Genomic DNA, 20,202 nt, shown 5'->3' on the forward strand with positions numbered 1-20,202 from the left:
ATTCTGTATTTGTCTCATAAATATTTTGACAATACTGATGCTCACAGGCAAGAATTACTTTGTACATCAGATAATCACAATTAGGCCTGGAGTTATTTACAATGTGCTCCCGAAGGACCAGCGAACACACTTTGACGTAAAACCGTCACTTCCAGTGTCACTTTGAAGCTACTGCAGCTGCATTCTTTCTGGAGAGAAAGTCCATGAGAAAGCAATGCTCCATCATCACACAGTGAGCTCTTTCTTCCTGGGACTAAAACAAGGGCAGCACACAGTCCTAAAGAACCCAATCACTCAGAACCAAGGTAATTAAAGAAGACAAATCCTTTGACTTACTCTGGTACTCTTAACTAGTCTTTTGTTATGTTTTAGCAGCAGCACTAGCTGATTGTTTAATTGTTTAATTTTCATCAAAATTGTCTTGTATGCTGTTTTATTGATTTAATGTGGTTTTGTTTTATTCTTTTTTCTTTCCTCGCTGCTGCCCTTGGACACACGGGTTATTTCATTCTGGATGTGGCTTCTTCCGTGGTTCAGTGTACAAATGTTAAAGCATTAATTGCTGAGTGGAACTGTGGCGCAAGCAGTCTACATAACCTGTAGGAATTCTGAAGACGGCTGGGTGCCTTTAGTCATAAATATTGGAAATGTCTACTGCTGAAACAGCTGTTGATTTATTCAGTGGGAACTCTGGAAATCAGACAATTGATGGACCCTACCCAACGTCATTCAGCACTGCCAGGGATTCATCACCCACCAGCCACATATCTAATGTCTTTGTGTATGTGTCAATTTTCTTTAGTTTGCTGGCTTTTTTGTTATTACTGCTGTTAATTGCGTTGCAGAGGCTTAAGAATGTCATTGCTTCCAGTTCCTCCTGTCCTGAATACACAGGCAGCACAGGGAGTCATATCACCAATCTGGAAGTGTGTAGCCTTTCATCAAGGACGTCTGGACTCTCAGCTCTCTCAGGTTAAGTAAGAATCATAAACAGAAATATTCATTTTAAAGTAAACAAATAATTACCAAAAACTCTTCTGTTCCTGTGCAAAATATTTAGAATTATGCTGACACAACAAAGATTTGGAAAATATAAATATGTGAACGTTATCCATTCAGCCACCCCTGACACTTAGAATTGCAATTTTTAAATTAGAGTTTAATATAAAACATGACCAAATTGAAGACAAAAATAATACTATTCACAAAATAATGTAGTCAAATGTAAAGGAATACTTCCAAATACTTCCATCTTTGTGCGTATGTTGATTTGTAATTCCTTGGTTAGGTCAGTGACCTGCTTAGCAGAATATTTTATTCACTTAAATGTAGTTAAGCCCATTTCTGGTGTGAAACAAGACAGGTGGCTCATCGTGCCGCACACAAAAAGACTCAACGCATGCAGTGCTATTTTCCAATGTGTGTTAAGCCATTGTTTTTTTATATAATACAATGGTGAGTTGTGATCTGGAATGCACTGCCTGAAAGGGTGGTGGAAGCTAATTCAATAATAACTTTCAAAGGGAGTTAGAGAAATACTTGAAAGGCGAAACAAATTCAGGGAGAGGGCGGGAGAATGAGACTAATTGGATTGTTCGTTCAAAGAGCCAGGCCAGGCAATATGGGCTGAATGGCCTCTCTCTGTGCTGATTCTATCAAAAAATAAGTTTTTAAAAATGCCTTATATATAATTATATTGAAACATCTGAAGAATATGCTTCTCTACATTTTTTGGATACTTTTTTTAATATATATTTTTATAAATTTTTACAAGTAATGTGACAAAGTTTTGAAAGCACAACTGGTACAATGGGGAACAAATATTTCTGCAAATGTAAGAACAAGCAAGACAGGATAAATTCAGAACAGCAGTCCTTAAGAACTAGTACCTTCAATTTTAACACCGGATCAATCAGAAAATGGGGGGCAATAAGGTCATATAAACAAGATAGGATAATCTATCAAGCTGCACACCATTATGTATAGCGGGATCGCGACTTGCAATGTGGTTCATGGAAAACCTTGTAGGTGCAGGTCAGACAAAGCCAAGCCTTTAAATTTGGGATGGGGAGGTGGCCCCATGCTTTACGGAATGTATCAGGCTTAGAACAGAGCACTGACATCAGGAATTCCACAGGGGCACATTCCACGACTATTTTATGCCGGTCTTGAATTGAAGGATACTTGTCACTGATCCAGGAGCAGAGGAGATTTTTACAAACTGCAAATGTTAGGGTGTTATACTGCCTTTTTTTCATTAACATCAATAATTCTCCTGTCTGGAAGACCCAGGATTAGGAGCAAAGGATCAAATTCTAAGGCCCTGTGAAATATCCTCTCAACCTCCTTAACTACTCCAAATTAATAGGATTGAATCTTAACACAAGTCCTTACACAGCGTATATAATCACCTTTGACTACCAGGCACTTTAGGCATATAGCAGGATCAAATCTGTATCTCAAATTCAAACTCGATGTGCTGTGCAATCAGCGCATACCGAAATTTTATTGACATAATCCCATATACTACCCCATGTCTCCCCATCAATATTAGTTGCCAAGTCTCTTTCCCAAGACTGCAAGATACGAACACAAGATCCAGACCACAAGGGGCAGGGTTCTCCATTCAGGAGAGTAAGTTCTCCCACCAGAGTAGTCGCTCCAGGTCTCCACTGGCACTAGGAGCAGGTCCAGTATGCAATTTTGTCTTCTTTGCCATGCAAATTTATGCATGGCAGGGAGCTCGCAAGATTCCATATTAAACAGGTGGCCCAATACCGTGGTCTGGTGGTGGGCACCCTCCCCGACAAAACAAATCCTCGCCCCCTCCGCTGACAAGTAGGCACATCGTCTCCACCTATCGCCACCAGAATAACGGTTCACCGCCACCGCCGCATGCAAAAGGGTGACCCGAACCTCCCACGACCCTCCATCAGACCCCCTTACCAATCTGGATCAGAGCCCCCCTCCCCTCACTACATTAAAGGCAGCTAAGTGCTCTTTTTCACAGCAGGAAGTGCTTGGCTGCCTTTATGTGGTGAGGGTCTGTCAATCATAGCAAGAGTGTTTATAAACATTGTGGTTAGCATCAAAGCAGGGTAATTCAGAGTGAAGGAAAAGATCAATTAACTGCAGCCCTGTCCCTCAGCTTTCTGGGAAATATGGTCAATTTATAAGAGACACTGTTATAAGAGGCCTTAAGGGAAATGTGGCCAAACATGAAAGATGCTAAAGAAATCACAGATGCTCTCTGGAGACTTTCTAGAAATGCAGTTTCTGCAACAGGATGCAGGACAGTAGGAGTCCCTAGCCTCAAAATAAGATTGTTATCAGCCGAGGGAACCAGAGGAACAAGGTCTGGGAAAAAGGCAGAGACAGGATGAGTGATAAACAAGTGTGAAGAATAGCAGGTCTTAAAACATGAGCAGTTGCTATGGTTTGACCAAATATCAGTATTTCATAGAATTTACAGTGCAGAAGGAGGCCATTCGGCCCATCGAGTCTGCACCGGTTCTTGGGAAGAGCACCCTACCCAAGGTCAACACCTCCACCCTATCCCCATAACCCAGTAACCCCACCCAACACTAAGGGCAATTTTGGACACTAAGGGCAATTTATCATGGCCAATCCACCTAACCTGCACATCTTTGGACTGTGGGAGGAAACCGGAGCACCCGGAGGAAACCCACGCACACACGGGGAGGATGTGCAGACTCCACACAGACAGTGACCCAAGCGGGAATCAAACCTGGGACCCTGGAGCTGTGAAGCAATTGTGCTAGCCACAATGCTATCGTGCTGCCCATGGTAGATCCCATATTTGATGGGATCTGTCGGAACAAATTGATTTTGTTTACTGGATCTGTGAAACACAACCTCAGCAACCAGAGGGCCATAAAACTGACATCATTGAACCTTTGAAAAGCTGGAAGAAATCATATAAAGCAGAGATTCAAAGCTTCATCAGCCAAAACCCTGGGACCAACCATCGCAGAAGATCACCCCGAGTCAAGATATCACCTACTGAGTTAAAGTCTGTGTGGCACTTATCGAGTTCAAGTCTGTGTGATGGTTTTTAATTAAGGGTTAAGCATTAGTCTGTGTGACAATAAATAACTGCATAAGAGTCTGTGTGACGCACTTGGTCCGAATAAAGTAAACTTGATTCAAGAATACTTGTGGAAGTAGTTTTGTGACATGTCAGTTGTGATTCTCTTCCAAGAGGGGCAACAGAACAATCCACCAAGCAGCTGTCTCTGGAGTAATAAAACTGTCAATCACTGGCTAATGCGATGTATTACTGTGTGAAATTGAATGGAAGATTTGCATTTCAAAGGCTGTCAAGGGATTTCAAGCTTTTTGAAGCATCCTGGGCTTTCCAGGAAACCTCTGATACTTGTAACAGTTGCAGCTTTGAATATTTCTGTCAAAGGCAGCAGATGTTAGGAAAGGGTAAGTGAAAATGCAGATATTTTTCAACCTGGTCTGCTCTTCAACTTTTAGGTAAGGGTCTCTAATGGAGGGGGGGGGGGGGGGGGGGGGGTGATACGGAGGGGGGTCTGATGGATAGGCATGATGGGAGGGATTGACGGCTAGGTCTGATGGGGGGAGTCTCTGATGGGATGGGTCTCCGATGGGATGGGTCTCCGATGGGGATGTCTCTATGGGGGTTCTGATGGAGAGGTCTGATGGTGGGATCTCTGTTGGGGCATCTGACGGGCGGATCTGTTGGGGGGCCGGTGTGGGGGGGGGGGGGGGGGGGGTGCTGGATTTGCTTGGTGGAGGGGAGGGGGCCTCTGATAGATTTTAAAAGTAAATACATTTAAAGTGCCCAATTCATTTTTTTTCAATTAAGGGGCAGTTTAGGATGGCCAATCCACCTATTTGCACAACTGCCCACCGATAGATTTTGAGGGGCACCTATGTTACATACTGACCACCTCGCCTCACTGCAGGGTTCACCGTGCCAGGGCAATGCTTGGAAATACCTGCACTAATCCACGCCAATGTGAAATCTGGCTGAGAGGCCTAGAGCATCATGGGGGCCTGAAGTGGGCTTCTAGCCCATTAATTGGATGCAACTGACTCATTTGTATCTTCCCGCCGGTACAGGGTGTGTAGCTCGTTGCTCCTGGCAACAGGGGACCGAAACATCAGAGCGCCGATCCCGTTTTTAGCCCGATTCTCCACTGGATCAGGAATCCCGCTACTAGCAGGGGGCAGCGGAGAATCGATCCTAAAGTATTATAAAGTTTGCTAATTAACTGTTTAGTCTCTGCAGAAATCTGGGGCTGGATTCTCCGATTTGAAGACTAAGTGCTGACGGTGGCGTGGGAACAGTGGCGTTTTACACCTGAAAAAATGTTGCAAAAGCTCCACCGATCCTCCATCTGGTGTGGGCAAGCAGGTAGGCAGTGTAAAGCCCCCGGCGCATGGCAGCGGCCTGCAGCAGCCACGCCATGCAACATGGCGCCGACTGCACGTGGACCTGGCCTGCCAAATAATGCCCTCCTTTCACCAGGCTCGCCACCTCTGGACCACCCCCCACCAGTGCCCCCAGCCCCCGCCAAAGTCCCCCCTGCCCGCTGAACGGCTCCCCTCCCCCTACAACTGTGGCGGCGTTGGACTCAGTGCGCAGCCGCCATGCCGAAAATAAAGAGCATGAGTGACCGACACCATCGGGGACTCAGCCCCTCGTGGGCGCAGTATCGGGGAGGGCTTCAGGTGATGTCCTGAGGCCATCCTGACAGCGTGCGGCCTAGTACGCCGTTTTGGGGGGAGGGCCGAGCATCGCAAAAGCGACGCCGCCAACGGGGATTCTCTGGTCGATCGCCAAATGCGATTTTGGTGTCAGAGACAGGAGAATCCCGCCCTGGATTTTCTCCCCAGGAGAAATAGAAGAATCAGGACACAAATTTGTCTTCTCAAAGGATGATAGGAAGAAACACTGAACATATTTTCCAGCCTACAAATATGGTCCATCGGACCTGGTGGGATGTCCGGACTGGCCTGGATGGGAGAAAGAGTGGAAGTCAGTTTAGATCTCCCTTCTAGTGGACGGATCATCCTCCACGCTCTAAGAGTGTTAATAATAATAGGATGTTCACACCTAGCAAAATCCAATTTAAAATCCCCATAAAATAACAAGACCTACAAAGGGTACGCCAACTGGTCTGCCAGATGGAGATAGGGTCCTTCCTAATCCAGCCCCGTATAAACCTAAATTGAGAGGCTAATTGGTGCAGTCTAACATTCGGGACTCCGTCCTCCCCAGAGGCATCTTGGACCTGCAGCTTGGTGAACTTCAGTCGAGGCTCCTTTTTATTGCAAATAAACAAGCTAATCATTCCATTAATCTCCTTTAAAACTCTGTCTGACAACAAGATTGGCAACATCTGCAAGGGATACAGTAATCTAGGCAGAATATTCATCTTAATCAAAGCAATCCTACCCAGTCACGATACTAGCAAGGAGGGCCAATGAGTCAGGTCCCACCTAATAGATGCAAGTGAGGAAAATTGACCCCATACAGTTGTTTGACAAAGGGATGACTGTAACGCCCAAATAAGTGAACCCCGATGGAGACCATCTAAAAGGAAAATTAGCAAGGGGGGGGGGTTACCCCTCAACTCTCCCACCTGCATAGCTTCCAACTTTGTAAAATTAATCTTACAACTGGAGGTGGCACTAAATCAGTGGGCTAGACAGCTGGTGTGTGATGCAGAACAAGGCAGCAGTGCTGGTTCAATTCCCGTGCCAGCTTACCCGAACAGGCACCGGTATGTGGCGACTAGGGGCTTTTCACAGTAGCTTCATACTTGTGACAATAAAAGATTATTATTATCTATCCACCATGTCAATGATAGCTGGAACTGAAACATCCGCTTTCAACACAAACAGTAGAACGCCATCTGCATAAAACGTGATCCTATGCTGCTTCCCCCACAGCACAGCCCGGATATAAAGGGATCTTACCTAAAAGCCTCAATTAAAGGTTCTATGGCCAGTGCGAACAACAATGAGGACAGGGAGAGTTCTGCCCTGCCCCTCTCTGAAGACCAAAATTCTCAGACCTATAAGCATTCATGAGCACTGTCGCCAAAGGCCTTTGGTACAATACCTGAATTAATTTAATATATTCCTCACGCAGCTTAAAATCTCCACAATGTATAAATTAAGTAATTCCGCTCCACCCTGTCAAAAGCTTCCTCTGCATCCAGGGAGATCATTAACCCATCCAACACCCGCTTCAGGAAAACTTGGATGACATTCAGTAACCGTCTGACATTGTTAGAAAACTGACCCTTTATGAACCCAGTCTGGTCCTCTAACCATTGCGCTAACACCTTAGACAACAATTTCAAATCAACATTTAAAAGTGAGATTGACCTATAGGAGGCGCACTCCCCTGGGTTCTTACCTGGCTTCAAGTTTTTGCTTTCCGGAGCATTGGTAGTGGCAAAGCTGTCTCAAAAGAATGACAATATATTCCAAGATGTGGAGATGCCGGCGTTGGACTGGGGTGGGCACAGTAAGAAGTCTTACAACACCAGGTTAAAGTCCAACAGGTTTGTTTCAAACACTAGCTTTCGGAGCATTGCTTCACCTGAGGAAGGAGCAGTGCTCCGAAAGCTAGTGTTTGAAACAAACTTGGTGGACTTTAACCTGGTGTTGTAAGACTTCTTACTATAATATATTCCAACTAATGGATCTATTAACAGGTCGTTAAATTCCCTGTAAAACACCACACCCAAAACCATCTGGCCCAGGGGCTTTGCCTGGCTGAAGCTCTCCAATGGCCACTGCTAGTTCACTTTTACAGATAAGGGCATTAAGGACTGAACATTGATCCTCTGAAGCCCCAGGAAGTTAGAGGGAGGTGCACTGCATACATGTCAACACATCACCAGAGTGAATGCCTCCTCTTCCTGTGCGAGGCTTAGCCTCATACAGTTCAAGGTGCTGCACAGGGCCCACATGACCGGGACGAGGATGAGTAGGTTTTTCAGGGGTGAAGACAGGTGTGCTAGGTGCTCGGGGATGTTCTGGGCATGCCCAGCACTGGGGGAGTTTTGGAAGGGGGTAGCAAGGACGGTGTCGAGGGTGGTAGGATCCAGGGTCAAGCCAGGCTGGGGACTCGCAATTTTTGGGGTTGCAGTGGAGCCGGGAGTGCAGGAGGCGAAAGAGGCCGGTGTTCTGGCCTTTGCGTCCCTAGTAGCCCGGCGGAGGATTTTGCTTCAATGGAAGGATGCGAGGCCCCCAAGCGTGGAGGCCTGGATCAATGATATGGCGGGGTTCATCAAATTGGAGAGGGTGAAATTTGCCCTGAGGGGATCAGTACAGGGGTTCTTTAGGCGGTGGCAGCCTTTCCTGGACTTCCTGGCAGAATGGTAGGAAAATAGGCCGGTGGCAGTAGCAACCCGGAGGGGGTGGGAGGGAGTTTGTTTTGGGGGAAGGGAGAAATGTGTATATGTGTTTATTGAATATGCCGGGTGCTTATCTATTTCTTCATTTTGTAGTTACTGGGGGGGAGGGGGGGGGGTGGTTTTGGGGGTTATTGTGTTTCTCTTTTTGTTGTTGTTAATACTGTTTTCGTGTTGTTATTTTCTGTTTTTGAAAATCTCAATAAAAAGTTTTTTTTTAAAAAATCCCCAAATGCCCTATTATATTCCTCATAGCCCGTAGAGTTGCATACAGAGGGGCTAGTCCTAGAGTCAGCTCTCACCTTGGTCAAATAAGCCAAGTATTTCCCAAACTCATACAATTCATGAACTTTAGACTCTTCTCGGTTGTGTCAGCAAGGATTCAAGAGCATTGACCTCACTCAATAACGGACTGCTAGGAATACTCCTATATTCCTCCTTCACTTCAGCCAATCTAACCTCCAACCGGCACTTGTTTTCCAGCATTCCTCGCCTTTTGTTGACTGTATAAGAAATAATCAAATCCCTTGCAGGTCTGCCACAGAATAGTGGGGGCAACTTCCAACGTGGAATTGCCAAGTAAAAAAGCTTGAACTCCTTCTTAAAATGTGTGACAAATGATTTATCGCTAAGCAGGGAGGCATCGAAACATCTCGAGCTAAACTCCAAAAATACAGCAGCGTAGTCAGAAATCATAATGCTACCTATGGGACAGGGGGATACCAAATGTAGGATTGCCCAGGCACAAAAAAAAGTCAGTCAATTCCATATGTCACTAATGAGGGGCTGAGAGAAATGTAAAACCTTTGTCTCCATGTAAGGCCCTCCACACATCCAGGTATCCCAGCTCTTCACATACGGATGCCAATGCCCCAGTCTGTGGAGTCAGGGACTTTCTAGTTACTGGGAGCTTGTCCATCAAGGGATTCACATGACAATTAAAGTCTACGCCCACAAAAGAATTGGCTGAATCCAATCCGTAAAGCCAATAAAGAGTTTAGTGACAAAATCGGGGAGTTATTCGGCGGGCCATACAAACTCGTTACTCAGACAGGTTCTCTATGTACAAGCCCTTAAAAATCACAGATCAATCCCCTTGCACTTTGCACAATTCTCTACCGTGAAGGGAACATTTTTGGTGACAAAAATTGCAACTCCCGTGCTGCTCATTGAAAACCAGGCAAAACCTGCCCCACCCATTCCCGCTTTAACTTAACTGCCTCTTGTTGTGTTATGTTACTTTGTGTAACATGAGCTGCTTCCTTGATGTAGTCTCTATGAAAGGATGCTCCAGACTATGAAATGAGTTCAACGTGTTTATTGAACTATTAACACAGTTCTTAAATGAGTTTGACACTCTGCTAACCTACCTCTCTAGTAACTCAGTCTAACTATACCAGCTTGCTCTAAGCCACGTGATGGGTGTGATGCTGCTGATCAACCCTGTCCTACTCTCTAGGTGTCTGTCTGTGGCAGAGGCAGGAGCCTGTGTGCCATGTCCTTTTATATGGGTTGTGTAGTGCCTCCTTGTAGTACTGCCACCTCTGGGTGGCCTGATTATCCATTGGTTGTGTCCTGTTCTAATGATCCATTGGTTGTGTGTCTGCATGTCATGACATCTTTGGTTCTCCCTCTAGTGGTTACTTAGTTGTAGTGTATTTACATTAACCCCTTGCGTATATACAGTGATGCATACACACCCCCCTTTTTCGTGTTACACATTTTCTATACTTTGTTAAAGAAAATTGTACGAAACAGGTAGATAATTGATGACATGTACAAGTTGTGATGATAATACAATACCGATTAATATTTATGAGTCCAAATATTATGAATTTGTACGGTCGAGTGGCTTTCTTCTTTTGTTGTCGAAGTTGTCATTTCTTTGTGAACGTCGTCAGTGTTCTCGTGTTGAGGTAACCAAGAAGTCATCACGGGGTGTTCGAATGGTCGATTTACTTCGCTGTCTGATTTGGACTCTTTTTTTATGCTTATGGTAGCGATTCTGTATGTCATCTTTCCTGAAAGCTGGTTTGTTTTTTGTAGTGGAGCAAACGTGAATCGGTGAGATCCGTTGTCCTCCCCTTCTGGAGTAATTTCTAGTTCATTTGAATTATCTTTGGTTTCTTGATGCTCCTCGTCTGGAGTCAAATTGTCCTTCATGTGCAGAGTTGTACCATGTCGTACAAGTTGTTGTTCTATTTATGTTGTTTTTGTCAGGCTTGTTGTTGCTGCTGTAGCATTTGTTATGCTTGTTGTTGTTGTCTTTGTTCTTGTAGTTTTTGTTGTTGTGCTTGTTGTGCTCAATGACCGTTACAAGTGGATAAGTCGAGTCATTCTCAAAGTTACTTGTGTCAGTGTCCTTTGTGGTATGTGCTGCTTCATTGAGTGTTTCTTCTTTGATTCCGTGGTGCTCCCCTTCTGGAGTAATTTCTAGTTCATTTGAATTATCTTTGGTTTCTTGATGCTCCTCGTCTGGAGTCAAAATCTTCAAGATTTCATTTTCTTGTGGAGAGGCTCGAGTGGATGTGGTTTTAATTGGCGTGGTCTCACTGGACTCAAGTATTTCACTTTGATTGTCAAGTTCCTCTGTACATACGAGCTGAGATCTGTCAATCTCGCATTGATCTTGCACACCTTGTATGGGAATTGTAATTTCTTTGTCACTTGTCTCACATACAGTGGGTAGACATCTAGTGTCTTCTTGTTGGTTAAATGAGCTGGGTAGACTTCCATAGTCTTTTTCTGGTGGCTCAAATAAGCTGGGTAGACTGTCCTAGTCTTCTTCTGGTGGCTTAAATAAGCTGGGTAGACTTTCATTGTCTTGTTCATGCATGGACTGTGTTATGGAGCCTTGAGTTGCTTCCATTGTGGAGTCTGTCAACGAGCTCTCTGTGGAGGCATGTATTGCTCTCTCTGTGGAGTCTTGCATAGTTCCCTGTGTGGAGTCGTGCAGAGGTCTCGCTGTGGAGTTGATCTGTGCACTCTCAACGAGTTGTGCAGTGGTCTTGCTGTGGAGACTTTCATTGCTTTCTGTGTAGAGTCGGGGACTCTTCGTGATGCGTGGACCACTCTGTGGTGTGTGGATCACTGGTTTGGCGTCAGGCCGCTCTGTGGGCTTAGTGTTCTTCTTGGGTATTTGACAAGTTGTTCTCATCCAATGTATCGACAATCTGCCATGGCATCATGGTATTGGATTCGTCTACCATGAGTAGAGTCGTGTTGAGCTTTGCAACTGTGTTGCTGATGCAATGATCATCAAATCCAAAGAACTCATCCATGTCGGGGTAGTATTCTTCAATGTACAAATCATCACTTTGTGTTTCGGATATGTTATTGTGCTCTCTATGTTCAATGATGAAATCATCTTCTGAGTAGTATTCATAGAACATAGAACATAGAACAGTACAGCACAGAACAGGCCCTTCGGCCCTCGATGTTGTGCCGAACAATGATCACCCCACTTAAACCGTATACCCGTAACCCAACAATCCCCCCATTAACCTTACACTACGGGCAATTTAGCATGGCCAATCCACCTAACCCGCACATCTTTGGACTGTGGGAGGAAACCGGAGCACCCGGAGGAAACCCACGCGCACACGGGGAGGACGTGCAGACTCCACACAGACAGTGACCCAGCCGGGAATCGAACCTGGGACCCTGGAGCTGTGAAGCATTGATGCTAACCACCATGCTACCGTGAGGCCCCAAGGTTATTCTTCAATGAACAAATCATCTCTTTGTTTCAGATTTGTTATTGTGCTCTCCTCTTTGGGTGGTGCTAACTGCTTGTTCCAGGGTGCGGCGGAGGCTGTTTTCAACTGCTGGTAGAGGTTCAGGCATTGTTTTTCTTTCAAGGTGAAAGAATTGTGTTTTGTGGCTTTAAAACTCTTCTTTTTTATTTTCGGACATTCCCCCTTTAAGTGGGCATGGCCTCTGACGTCATGATGCTCGTGACGCCATGCGTAGGATTCAATTGCGCATGCACGCGCCAAGGTTCCTTTACTGTACTCTTTTTGCCCATTTGCGATCTGTAGAGAAATGCGCATGTGCAGATTGGTTGGGCTGCATACGCGCAAGATGGCTGCCAATCAAAACTACCGTCTGCTCCTTCTTCAACCCTGCCTCTGCCTCACGGTGAGTATTCGTGCCATTCTTACCTATTTCTTTCGTCTCTACCTCGCAATGGCTGTCGAATTTGTCCAGGATGGTCTGGAATTTCGTTCTGTCCTGCCCTTTGAAGGAGTTGAAGATCTCTATTGCATGTTCACCTGCAATGGCGAGTAGAAGAGCTATCTTCCGAGCATCGGCCACATCATGTAGGCTGGATGCTTCCACGTATAGTAGGAATTTTTGTTTGAACGAATGCCAGCTAGCACTAAGATTGCCATTGTACCCGAGTGGATGAGGAGCCTGAATCTTGTTCATCATGCCTGGGTTCGGTTGCTGGTTGTCTCTAACCTTGCTGAGTTGATATGGGAGATTGAACAGTCACTCCTGTACCATGTTGTGTTATGTTACTTTGTGTAACATAAGCTGCTTCCTTGATGTTGTCTCTACGAAAGGATGCTCCAGACCATGAAATGAGTTCAGCGTGTTTATTGAACTATTAAAAGTTCTTAAATGAGTTCAACACTCTGCTAATCTACCTCTCTAGTAACTCAGTCTAACTATACCAGCTTGCTCTAAGCCACGTGCTAGGGAGTGATGCTGCTGCTGATCAACCCTGTCCTACTCTCTGGGTGTCTGTCTGTGGAAGAGGCAGAGCCTGTGTGCCCTGTCCTTTTGTTTGGTTTGTGCAGTGCCCCCTTGTAGTACTGCCACCTCTGGGTGTCCTGATTACCCATTGGTTGTGTCCTGTTCTAATGATCCATTGGTTGTGTCTGCATGTCATGACATCTCTGGCGCTCCCTCTAGTGGTTACTTAGTTTTAGTGTATTTACATTAACCCCTTGTGTATATACAGTGATGCATATCACTACACTTCATGTCGTCCAAATAAGTCTCCTGCAACAAGGCTCTGTCCAATTTCTCTTTAAGGAAATACAGAATCTTTTGTCTTTTGGTAGGATGATGAATTCCAGGAACATAGTTTAAAATTAGTCACTGCGATAGCACAACACAGAAGAAAAATAGGATACAATTTTTGCGCCACATTCAGGCGTGCACCACAATACACCACCCCCATCTCAAGTTACACCAGAGGCACCGGAACACCCCTAGACCACTCTTCTCTTGGATAAAAGACCTGTCGGTACCAAGTTTTCTGATGACACGAACAGTGATGAGTCAGAGTACAGGAGGGAGATAGAGACCCTAGTGCCTAGTGTAACGACAACAATCTCTCCCTCAATGTCAGCAAAACTAAGGAGCTGGTCATTGACTTCAGGAAGCAAAGTATCGTACACAGCCCTGTCTGCATCAATGGTGCCGAGGTGGAGATGGTGGACAGCTCAAAATTGCTAGGTGTGCACATCACCAACGATCTGTCCTGGTCCACCCACGTCGATGCTATGACCAAGAAAGCACAACAGCACCTATACTTCCTCAGGATTGGCCCGTCCACATTGACTCTTACCAATTTGTACAGATGCACAATAGAAAGCTTCCTATCTGGCTGCATCACCGCTCGATATGGCAACTGCTTGGCCCAAGACCGTAAGAAACTACAGACAATCGTGAACAGCGCCCAGTTCCATCATGCGATCCCGCCTCCCATCCATTGACTCTGCACCTCCCACTGCCTTGGGAAAGTGGACAGCATGATCAAAGACCCCTCCCACCTGGGTTATTCTATCTTCCAACCGCTTTCATTGGGCAGGAGATACAAAAGTCTGAGAACACGCACAAACAGGTTCAAAGACAGCTTCTTCCCCACTGTTACCAGACTCCTGAATGACCCTCTTATGATGGACTGAACTGATCTTTTCACACATCTTCTCTACTGAGTAGCACTACACTCCGTATGCTTCACCCGATGCCTGTGTCTATGTATGTATACTTTTGTATGTCCTATTGTTTATCATGCATGGAATGGTCCGTCTGGACTGCACACAAAACAATACTTCTCACTGTACCTTGGTACACGTGACAATAAATCAAATCCAAATCCTAATTTAGTCAACAACATATCAAATCCAATAGAACAAGAATACAAAAGAATCACAACCACAATAGTCATAAGGGGATATTCCTCAACAAGTGTGAGGACCCATAAGATTAACCCTACCGACCAATTATAATTAACATCAGAAGGCAAACTCAACGACAGAAAGAAGAAAAATGCGAACGGGGGAATGGGAGCCAAATGTTAAGCTCCAATGGTATCACTGTAATAAGAACTAGAACAGAGTCTTGGACTTCTTAAACTTCAATTTTATTGTGTTTTAAAAATAATTTCTCCTCCATAGTGCCATCTGTATCCCCGTTATGTATATATGCAGTCTATTAACAATAAGTGTGGTCTATTAAACAATCAAAGCTCCAATTCTAACGTAAGCACTGGGGAACTCTTCCCTAACACCAAATGCCTCTCCCATATTTTGAACTGACCCATGAAGACCTTTCACCCAGCTCCCAGCAATGGTGCCACTAGCTTTTGTCACGATTAAAGAGAGGATACAAAACAGCCAATATTACCATCACAAAGATACGGATAAGAAGAAAATGGTGGTAATTAGCACATGGCAAAGCTACCATCAATGAAAAACCCTGAGATTCTCAAAAATCAGGCATTCATTACAGTGCTCAAATTTTAACACCTCTCAATAAACAGGATATATGACAATATGAAATCAGACAAAACAAAACACAATAACAGAGAGAAAGTCAGAATTTCAAATGTCATGAGCTGCAGATCGTCAGACCAATCCCTCACATCTATGGACTTAATGAAAGCCAAGTTACTAGTCGGATTATCAAAAGACTTTACGGTGTCGTTGAATATCACCCTCAGGGTCGCAGAATAATGCTGGGCATAATTCGTTCCAGCTGCCTGGAGGTGTTTCCGAACTTCATCGAAGCCTCTACTCTTCGGCTGTGTCGCCGCCTAAAACTTCAGAAAAAAAGGCGATCCACGCTCCTTCATGGAGTCAGGTCCCACCATGCCTCACCACTTCCAGAACCTTCTGCCGATCTTTGAAGTTGTGGACTCGAATGACTATAGGCCTTGGACATCAATTGTCCCTGGGCCTCAGTCACAGGATATGGGATGTGCCCTTTCTAATTTGAAATGACCAGCCTGCACATCTAGCTTAAGGAAACATGGTAGCCAGCTCTCAAAGAACTTAGCAGGTGCCTTACCCTCTACTCCTTTAGGCACACCGATGACCGGGCATTCTTTCTCCAGCCCCGGTTCTCCATATTTTCCAGGATTTCTGACAAACCACATAACTGGTTTTCCAAGGATTGAATGTGAGCTTCAGTTGATGAAACATCATTTTGACGTTCAGGATTCTCGCTCCATTTGATTAAGCCTTTTGTCAGCATTCCGCAGCTCAGTCTCATGAGCACTCACATTCTGCGTCAACAAGCTGAGCCTGTCATCTATTACTCTGATATGGTTTGCAGTAATCATTTTCAATGCCTTCAAAAGCGTCGGGCTGACAGACCGCTTGAGAATCAAGTTGCCATATTGAAAAGGTGGCTCCCCCCACATCGCATCCAACTCCCTTTTAGCACTGGGAGTTTTTCAATTCCACGGCATTTTGTCTCCAGCGCTCATCCGAAAATCTTCTAGGGACATACTACTGAGTATTAACTCTCGGATATCATAATTCCAGATTACAATCATATTGTTTTATTCTTCATCTGTATCTGAAATTTGTGTGTGAGATAAGTGTGTGTGAGACATCGTGTTTAAACTTCCAGGGCAAGTGTGTGATAATAAATAATCCCCATCATTAAATTCAATAGTTGCTGCTGGAATCATTTAACCTCACTTTAAAACACTTCAATCTTGGACAACAATAAAATGCACAATTGTTGTCCATGGCACCATCTTACTGCTTAATTAGAATCTTAATTCAACATTACAAGTTTCTTTCCCGTTAGAGGATGCAAGCTAAACATTAAATAGGAGGAGGATGTTATTGAAGGAAACATTAAAATCTTTCTTGGATATCAGAACAATTTTTTTCCTTTTCTTGAATTCTCCATCATGCAAGGATGGCAGTGATTGTCAGCAGACATCACAGGCATCACCAAATCACAAAGCAGAGAGCTATCCGAGTTCCCAAGTTCCTCGGTTCTTGTAATTGACTTCAAAATTAGTACCCTTTAGATTACACTGCCGCTCAGAGTTGTTTCTTCCAAAAGTAATAACTTCACATCTACAATAAATTGAATCTGTCACATTTATGCCCATTTCACTAGTCTGTCTATGTCCTTAAGTGGTCTGTTCCTATCCTCATTGTTTACTGCGTCATTGCATCTGTAAACCTCAACATTGTTCTCCAATACCCAAGTCCAGGTCATTTATATATAACAAGAAATGTAATAATACTAATCCCCCAGCAAACCCACTGCATTCTCGCCAGTCAGGAAAATATCAATTCTCACCCAATTACAAACCCAAGTTAGTGCCATCGCTTTAACCCCATGTGCTTTTATTTTCTAAAGTAAGCGGATTGTGTAGCACTTTAGCAAATGTCTTTGTTCCCCATTTATTCAGGGGATGTGGCCGTTGCTGGCTGGGCCAGGATTTATTGCCCATCAATTGTCCTTGAGCTGAGCGCTCAACAATTTCAGAGGGCATTTAAGAGTCAACCACATTTCTGTGGGTCTGGAGTCACGTGTAGGCCAGACTGGGTAAGGATGGCAGATTTCCTCCCCTAGAGAACATTAGCAGATTAGTGGGTTTTGATGACAATCAACAATGACTTCATGGTCACCATTAGACTTTTAATTCCAGATTGTTATTGAATTCAAATTTCATCATCTGCTGTAATGGGGTTTATTTGCATAGCCCATATATATATCTGCTCAGTTACCTTCATCGAGCCACTGTTACTTCATCAAATAATACATTAGTCAGAAATTCGCTTTGCCTTTAGAAAATGCTTCTGGCCATTCACATCAGCAGGGTCAGTCCCACCGACAGCGCACCCCCTGGCCCCTTCATTAGGGGTTTCCGGAGGTGTGGGGTGGATTCAGTGGGAAATTGCATTCACAGTGGTGGAACCAGAAGAGCCTGCCACCTCTGAGACTCGCCACAGGGGGGCCAGAGAATCAGAGAGGTCAGAGGAGTTGATAAAATATTGCTGACTCCTCTTCCTTAGCCTGTAGTTATCGGCTTGATCTGGATAGGATGTCTAGTAGTACAGTGGCAGCGTCCCTACCTTTGGGTTCAATTCCCACACCAGGACTTTGTTGAAAATAGGAGCATTTGTGAGTGTAATGGACTGATAATTGGCCAGAGCATCCTTCCGCCATCTTCCCTCACGGAAAAAAGAGAGACAATAAACAGGATGACAATGGGAGAGTTGTCAAACAGCAATCTTGAGCACAAGATTAACTGCAGTTAGTACCTCAAACAGAAGAGTCCTTAATGGAATGCAATTGAGCAGCTGACAAGGTAGATTGAAATTGCATTAATCATTCCCATCAAGCATCTTTAGAGGTCGCAATTTCAACACAAATCTACAGAAAGTTTCATTGTTATTGTGTTTTAACTGGTTATTGAAGTTGGAACCCGCCCCAAGAGCACGTGAACCACTGCTGCAAATCTTCTATACAAAATAAGGTATGTTTAAGCTAATATTTCAGTTGTGGTGCATTTGGTAAACTCACTTCAGAAATTTGTGTTCAGGTCCCATTGCAGGACTTGAGCTGAAAAGCCAAAACTGACATCCAAGTTGAAGGTACAGTTTTCAGATGAGATATTAAGTGGAGGCCTGGCCTGCCTCAGGATAGGGAAAATTACACACGACTATTTCACAGGACAGCAAGGGAGTGCTCGTGTTCTGACCAATACTGCCAGTCTAGGGTCTCAGCACATTGCAGTTGTGAAAGCTTGTGGGCAAATAGGCAGTCATGCATCTTACATTACAAGCAGTGACTAAACTGGAAAATACATCTTTGGCTATAAAGTGCAGGAAATATCATGGGTCTTGATAATCATTATTATTGTCACAAGTAGGCTTACTGCAATGAAGTTACTGTGAAAATAACCTACTCACACCGGCACCTGTTCGGGTACACAGTGGGAGAATTCAGAATGTCCAATTCACCTAACAAGCACATCTTCGGGACTTGAATGAGGAACCAGAGCACCTGGAGGAAACTCGCGTAGACACGGGAGAACATGCAGACAGTGAACCAAGCCAGGAATCGAATCTGGGATCCTGGTGCTGTGAAACAACAGTGCTAACCACGGTGCTGCCAGTCTTTGGATGCATTTCTGAAATAATGCATTAAGTTAAACATGGAGGAGACATCTAATGTTGCATTTCAAGGGACTTCCGGTGGCGGCAAGCGGAGCTAAGCCGCACGTTCGGCAGCTCCCGCTTTTTTGGGATTTTCGGGCTCTTTTAAGAGCCCGCAACGGCGCTGTTTCGACTTTTCCTCCCGGGGGGAAACACAGCCAGTGTGCCCAGCAGCCGGTGGATGGACTGGACTTGCAGCGGAGCGGTCCAAAAATCGGTTTTACCTCCGAGAACAGCGAGAGGCAGAAAAGGCAAGATGGCGGCGGGCGGGGAAGCAGCGTGGCAGCTGTGGGCGCGGGAGCAGCAGGAGCTGCTTCAGTGCTCCTTCAAGGAGCTCAAAGCCGAGATTCTGGAGCCGTTTAAGGCCTCACTGGACAAACTGGTGGCGACGCAAACGGCTCAGGCCGGGGAGATTCCGGAGCTGCGGCACAAGGCCTCGGAGAATGAGGATGAGCTTTTGGGCCTGGCAAAAGGCCAAAGTTGAGGGGTGACCTGGCATGGATAGAGTGATGGCCAGACACACTTCCTAGGGTGGAGGAGGGGTCAGTCACCAGGGGGCATTTGTTTTAAGGTCTGTGGGGCAAGGTTTAGAGGAGATGTGCCAGGCAGTTTTAAAAAAAATAAACCAAGGATGGAGAGTGCCTGGAACGTGTTGTCTGGGGAGGTTGTATAAGCAGATGCATCTTGACACATGGTGGGTATTGAGAGACACAGCACAAGGAAGTGCTGAGGGCTTTGGCAAAGGTTGGTATCATGACTGGTGCAAATCCTCAAAAAGGAACCCAAACTGTTACAGTACTCCAGGTGAGGTCTCCCCAATACTTCCCCACTTTTATACTCTTATTTGCAAAGAGTGCCAGCTCACAGGAACACATTTCCAAGGAATGAGCAATGGATTGCTCTTCGAGACCTGCGTACAATTGAATTGTTGAAATGCCATTTAAAAAGGTCTCACCTAGTTGCAAGTTCTCTAGCATTTTCCTTGCATCAAAAAACTCAGTGAAATCTCCTAGTCTCCTTATCCATATGTTGGCTATGGTACCTGGGTAATACCTGCAAGACCAGGTATTAGAACATAGAACGATACAGCGCAGTACAGGCCCTTCGGCCTACGATGTTGCACCGACATGGGAAGTCAAAAACTAAAGGCCATCTAACCTACACTATGCCATTATCATCCATATGCTTATCCAATAAACTTTTAAATGCCCTCAATGTTGGCGAGTTCACTACTGTTGCAGGTAGGGCATTCCACGGCCTCACCACTTTACGTAAAAAACCTACCTCTGACGTCTGTCCTATATCTATTACCCCTCAATTTAAGGCTATGTCCTCTCGTGCTAGCCACCTCT

At 45.0% G+C, this 20,202-nt stretch overlaps 1 protein-coding gene across 1 annotated transcript; it reads left to right on the forward strand.

Annotated features, from left to right (window-relative positions):
• The first annotated feature begins 209 nt into the window (after positions 1-209).
• On the forward strand, positions 210-1,295 carry LOC119977789 (serine-rich and transmembrane domain-containing protein 1). The gene is made up of 2 exons (XM_038818996.1): positions 210-305; positions 538-1,295. The coding sequence occupies exon 2, from the start codon at positions 648-650 to the stop codon at positions 975-977; it is 330 nt and encodes a 109-aa protein (XP_038674924.1). The 5' UTR covers positions 210-305; positions 538-647; the 3' UTR covers positions 978-1,295.
• The last annotated feature ends 18,907 nt before the right edge of the window (positions 1,296-20,202 follow it).

Source organism: Scyliorhinus canicula, chromosome 14, assembly GCF_902713615.1.
Source record: "Scyliorhinus canicula chromosome 14, sScyCan1.1, whole genome shotgun sequence".
NCBI lineage: Eukaryota > Metazoa > Chordata > Chondrichthyes > Carcharhiniformes > Scyliorhinidae > Scyliorhinus > Scyliorhinus canicula.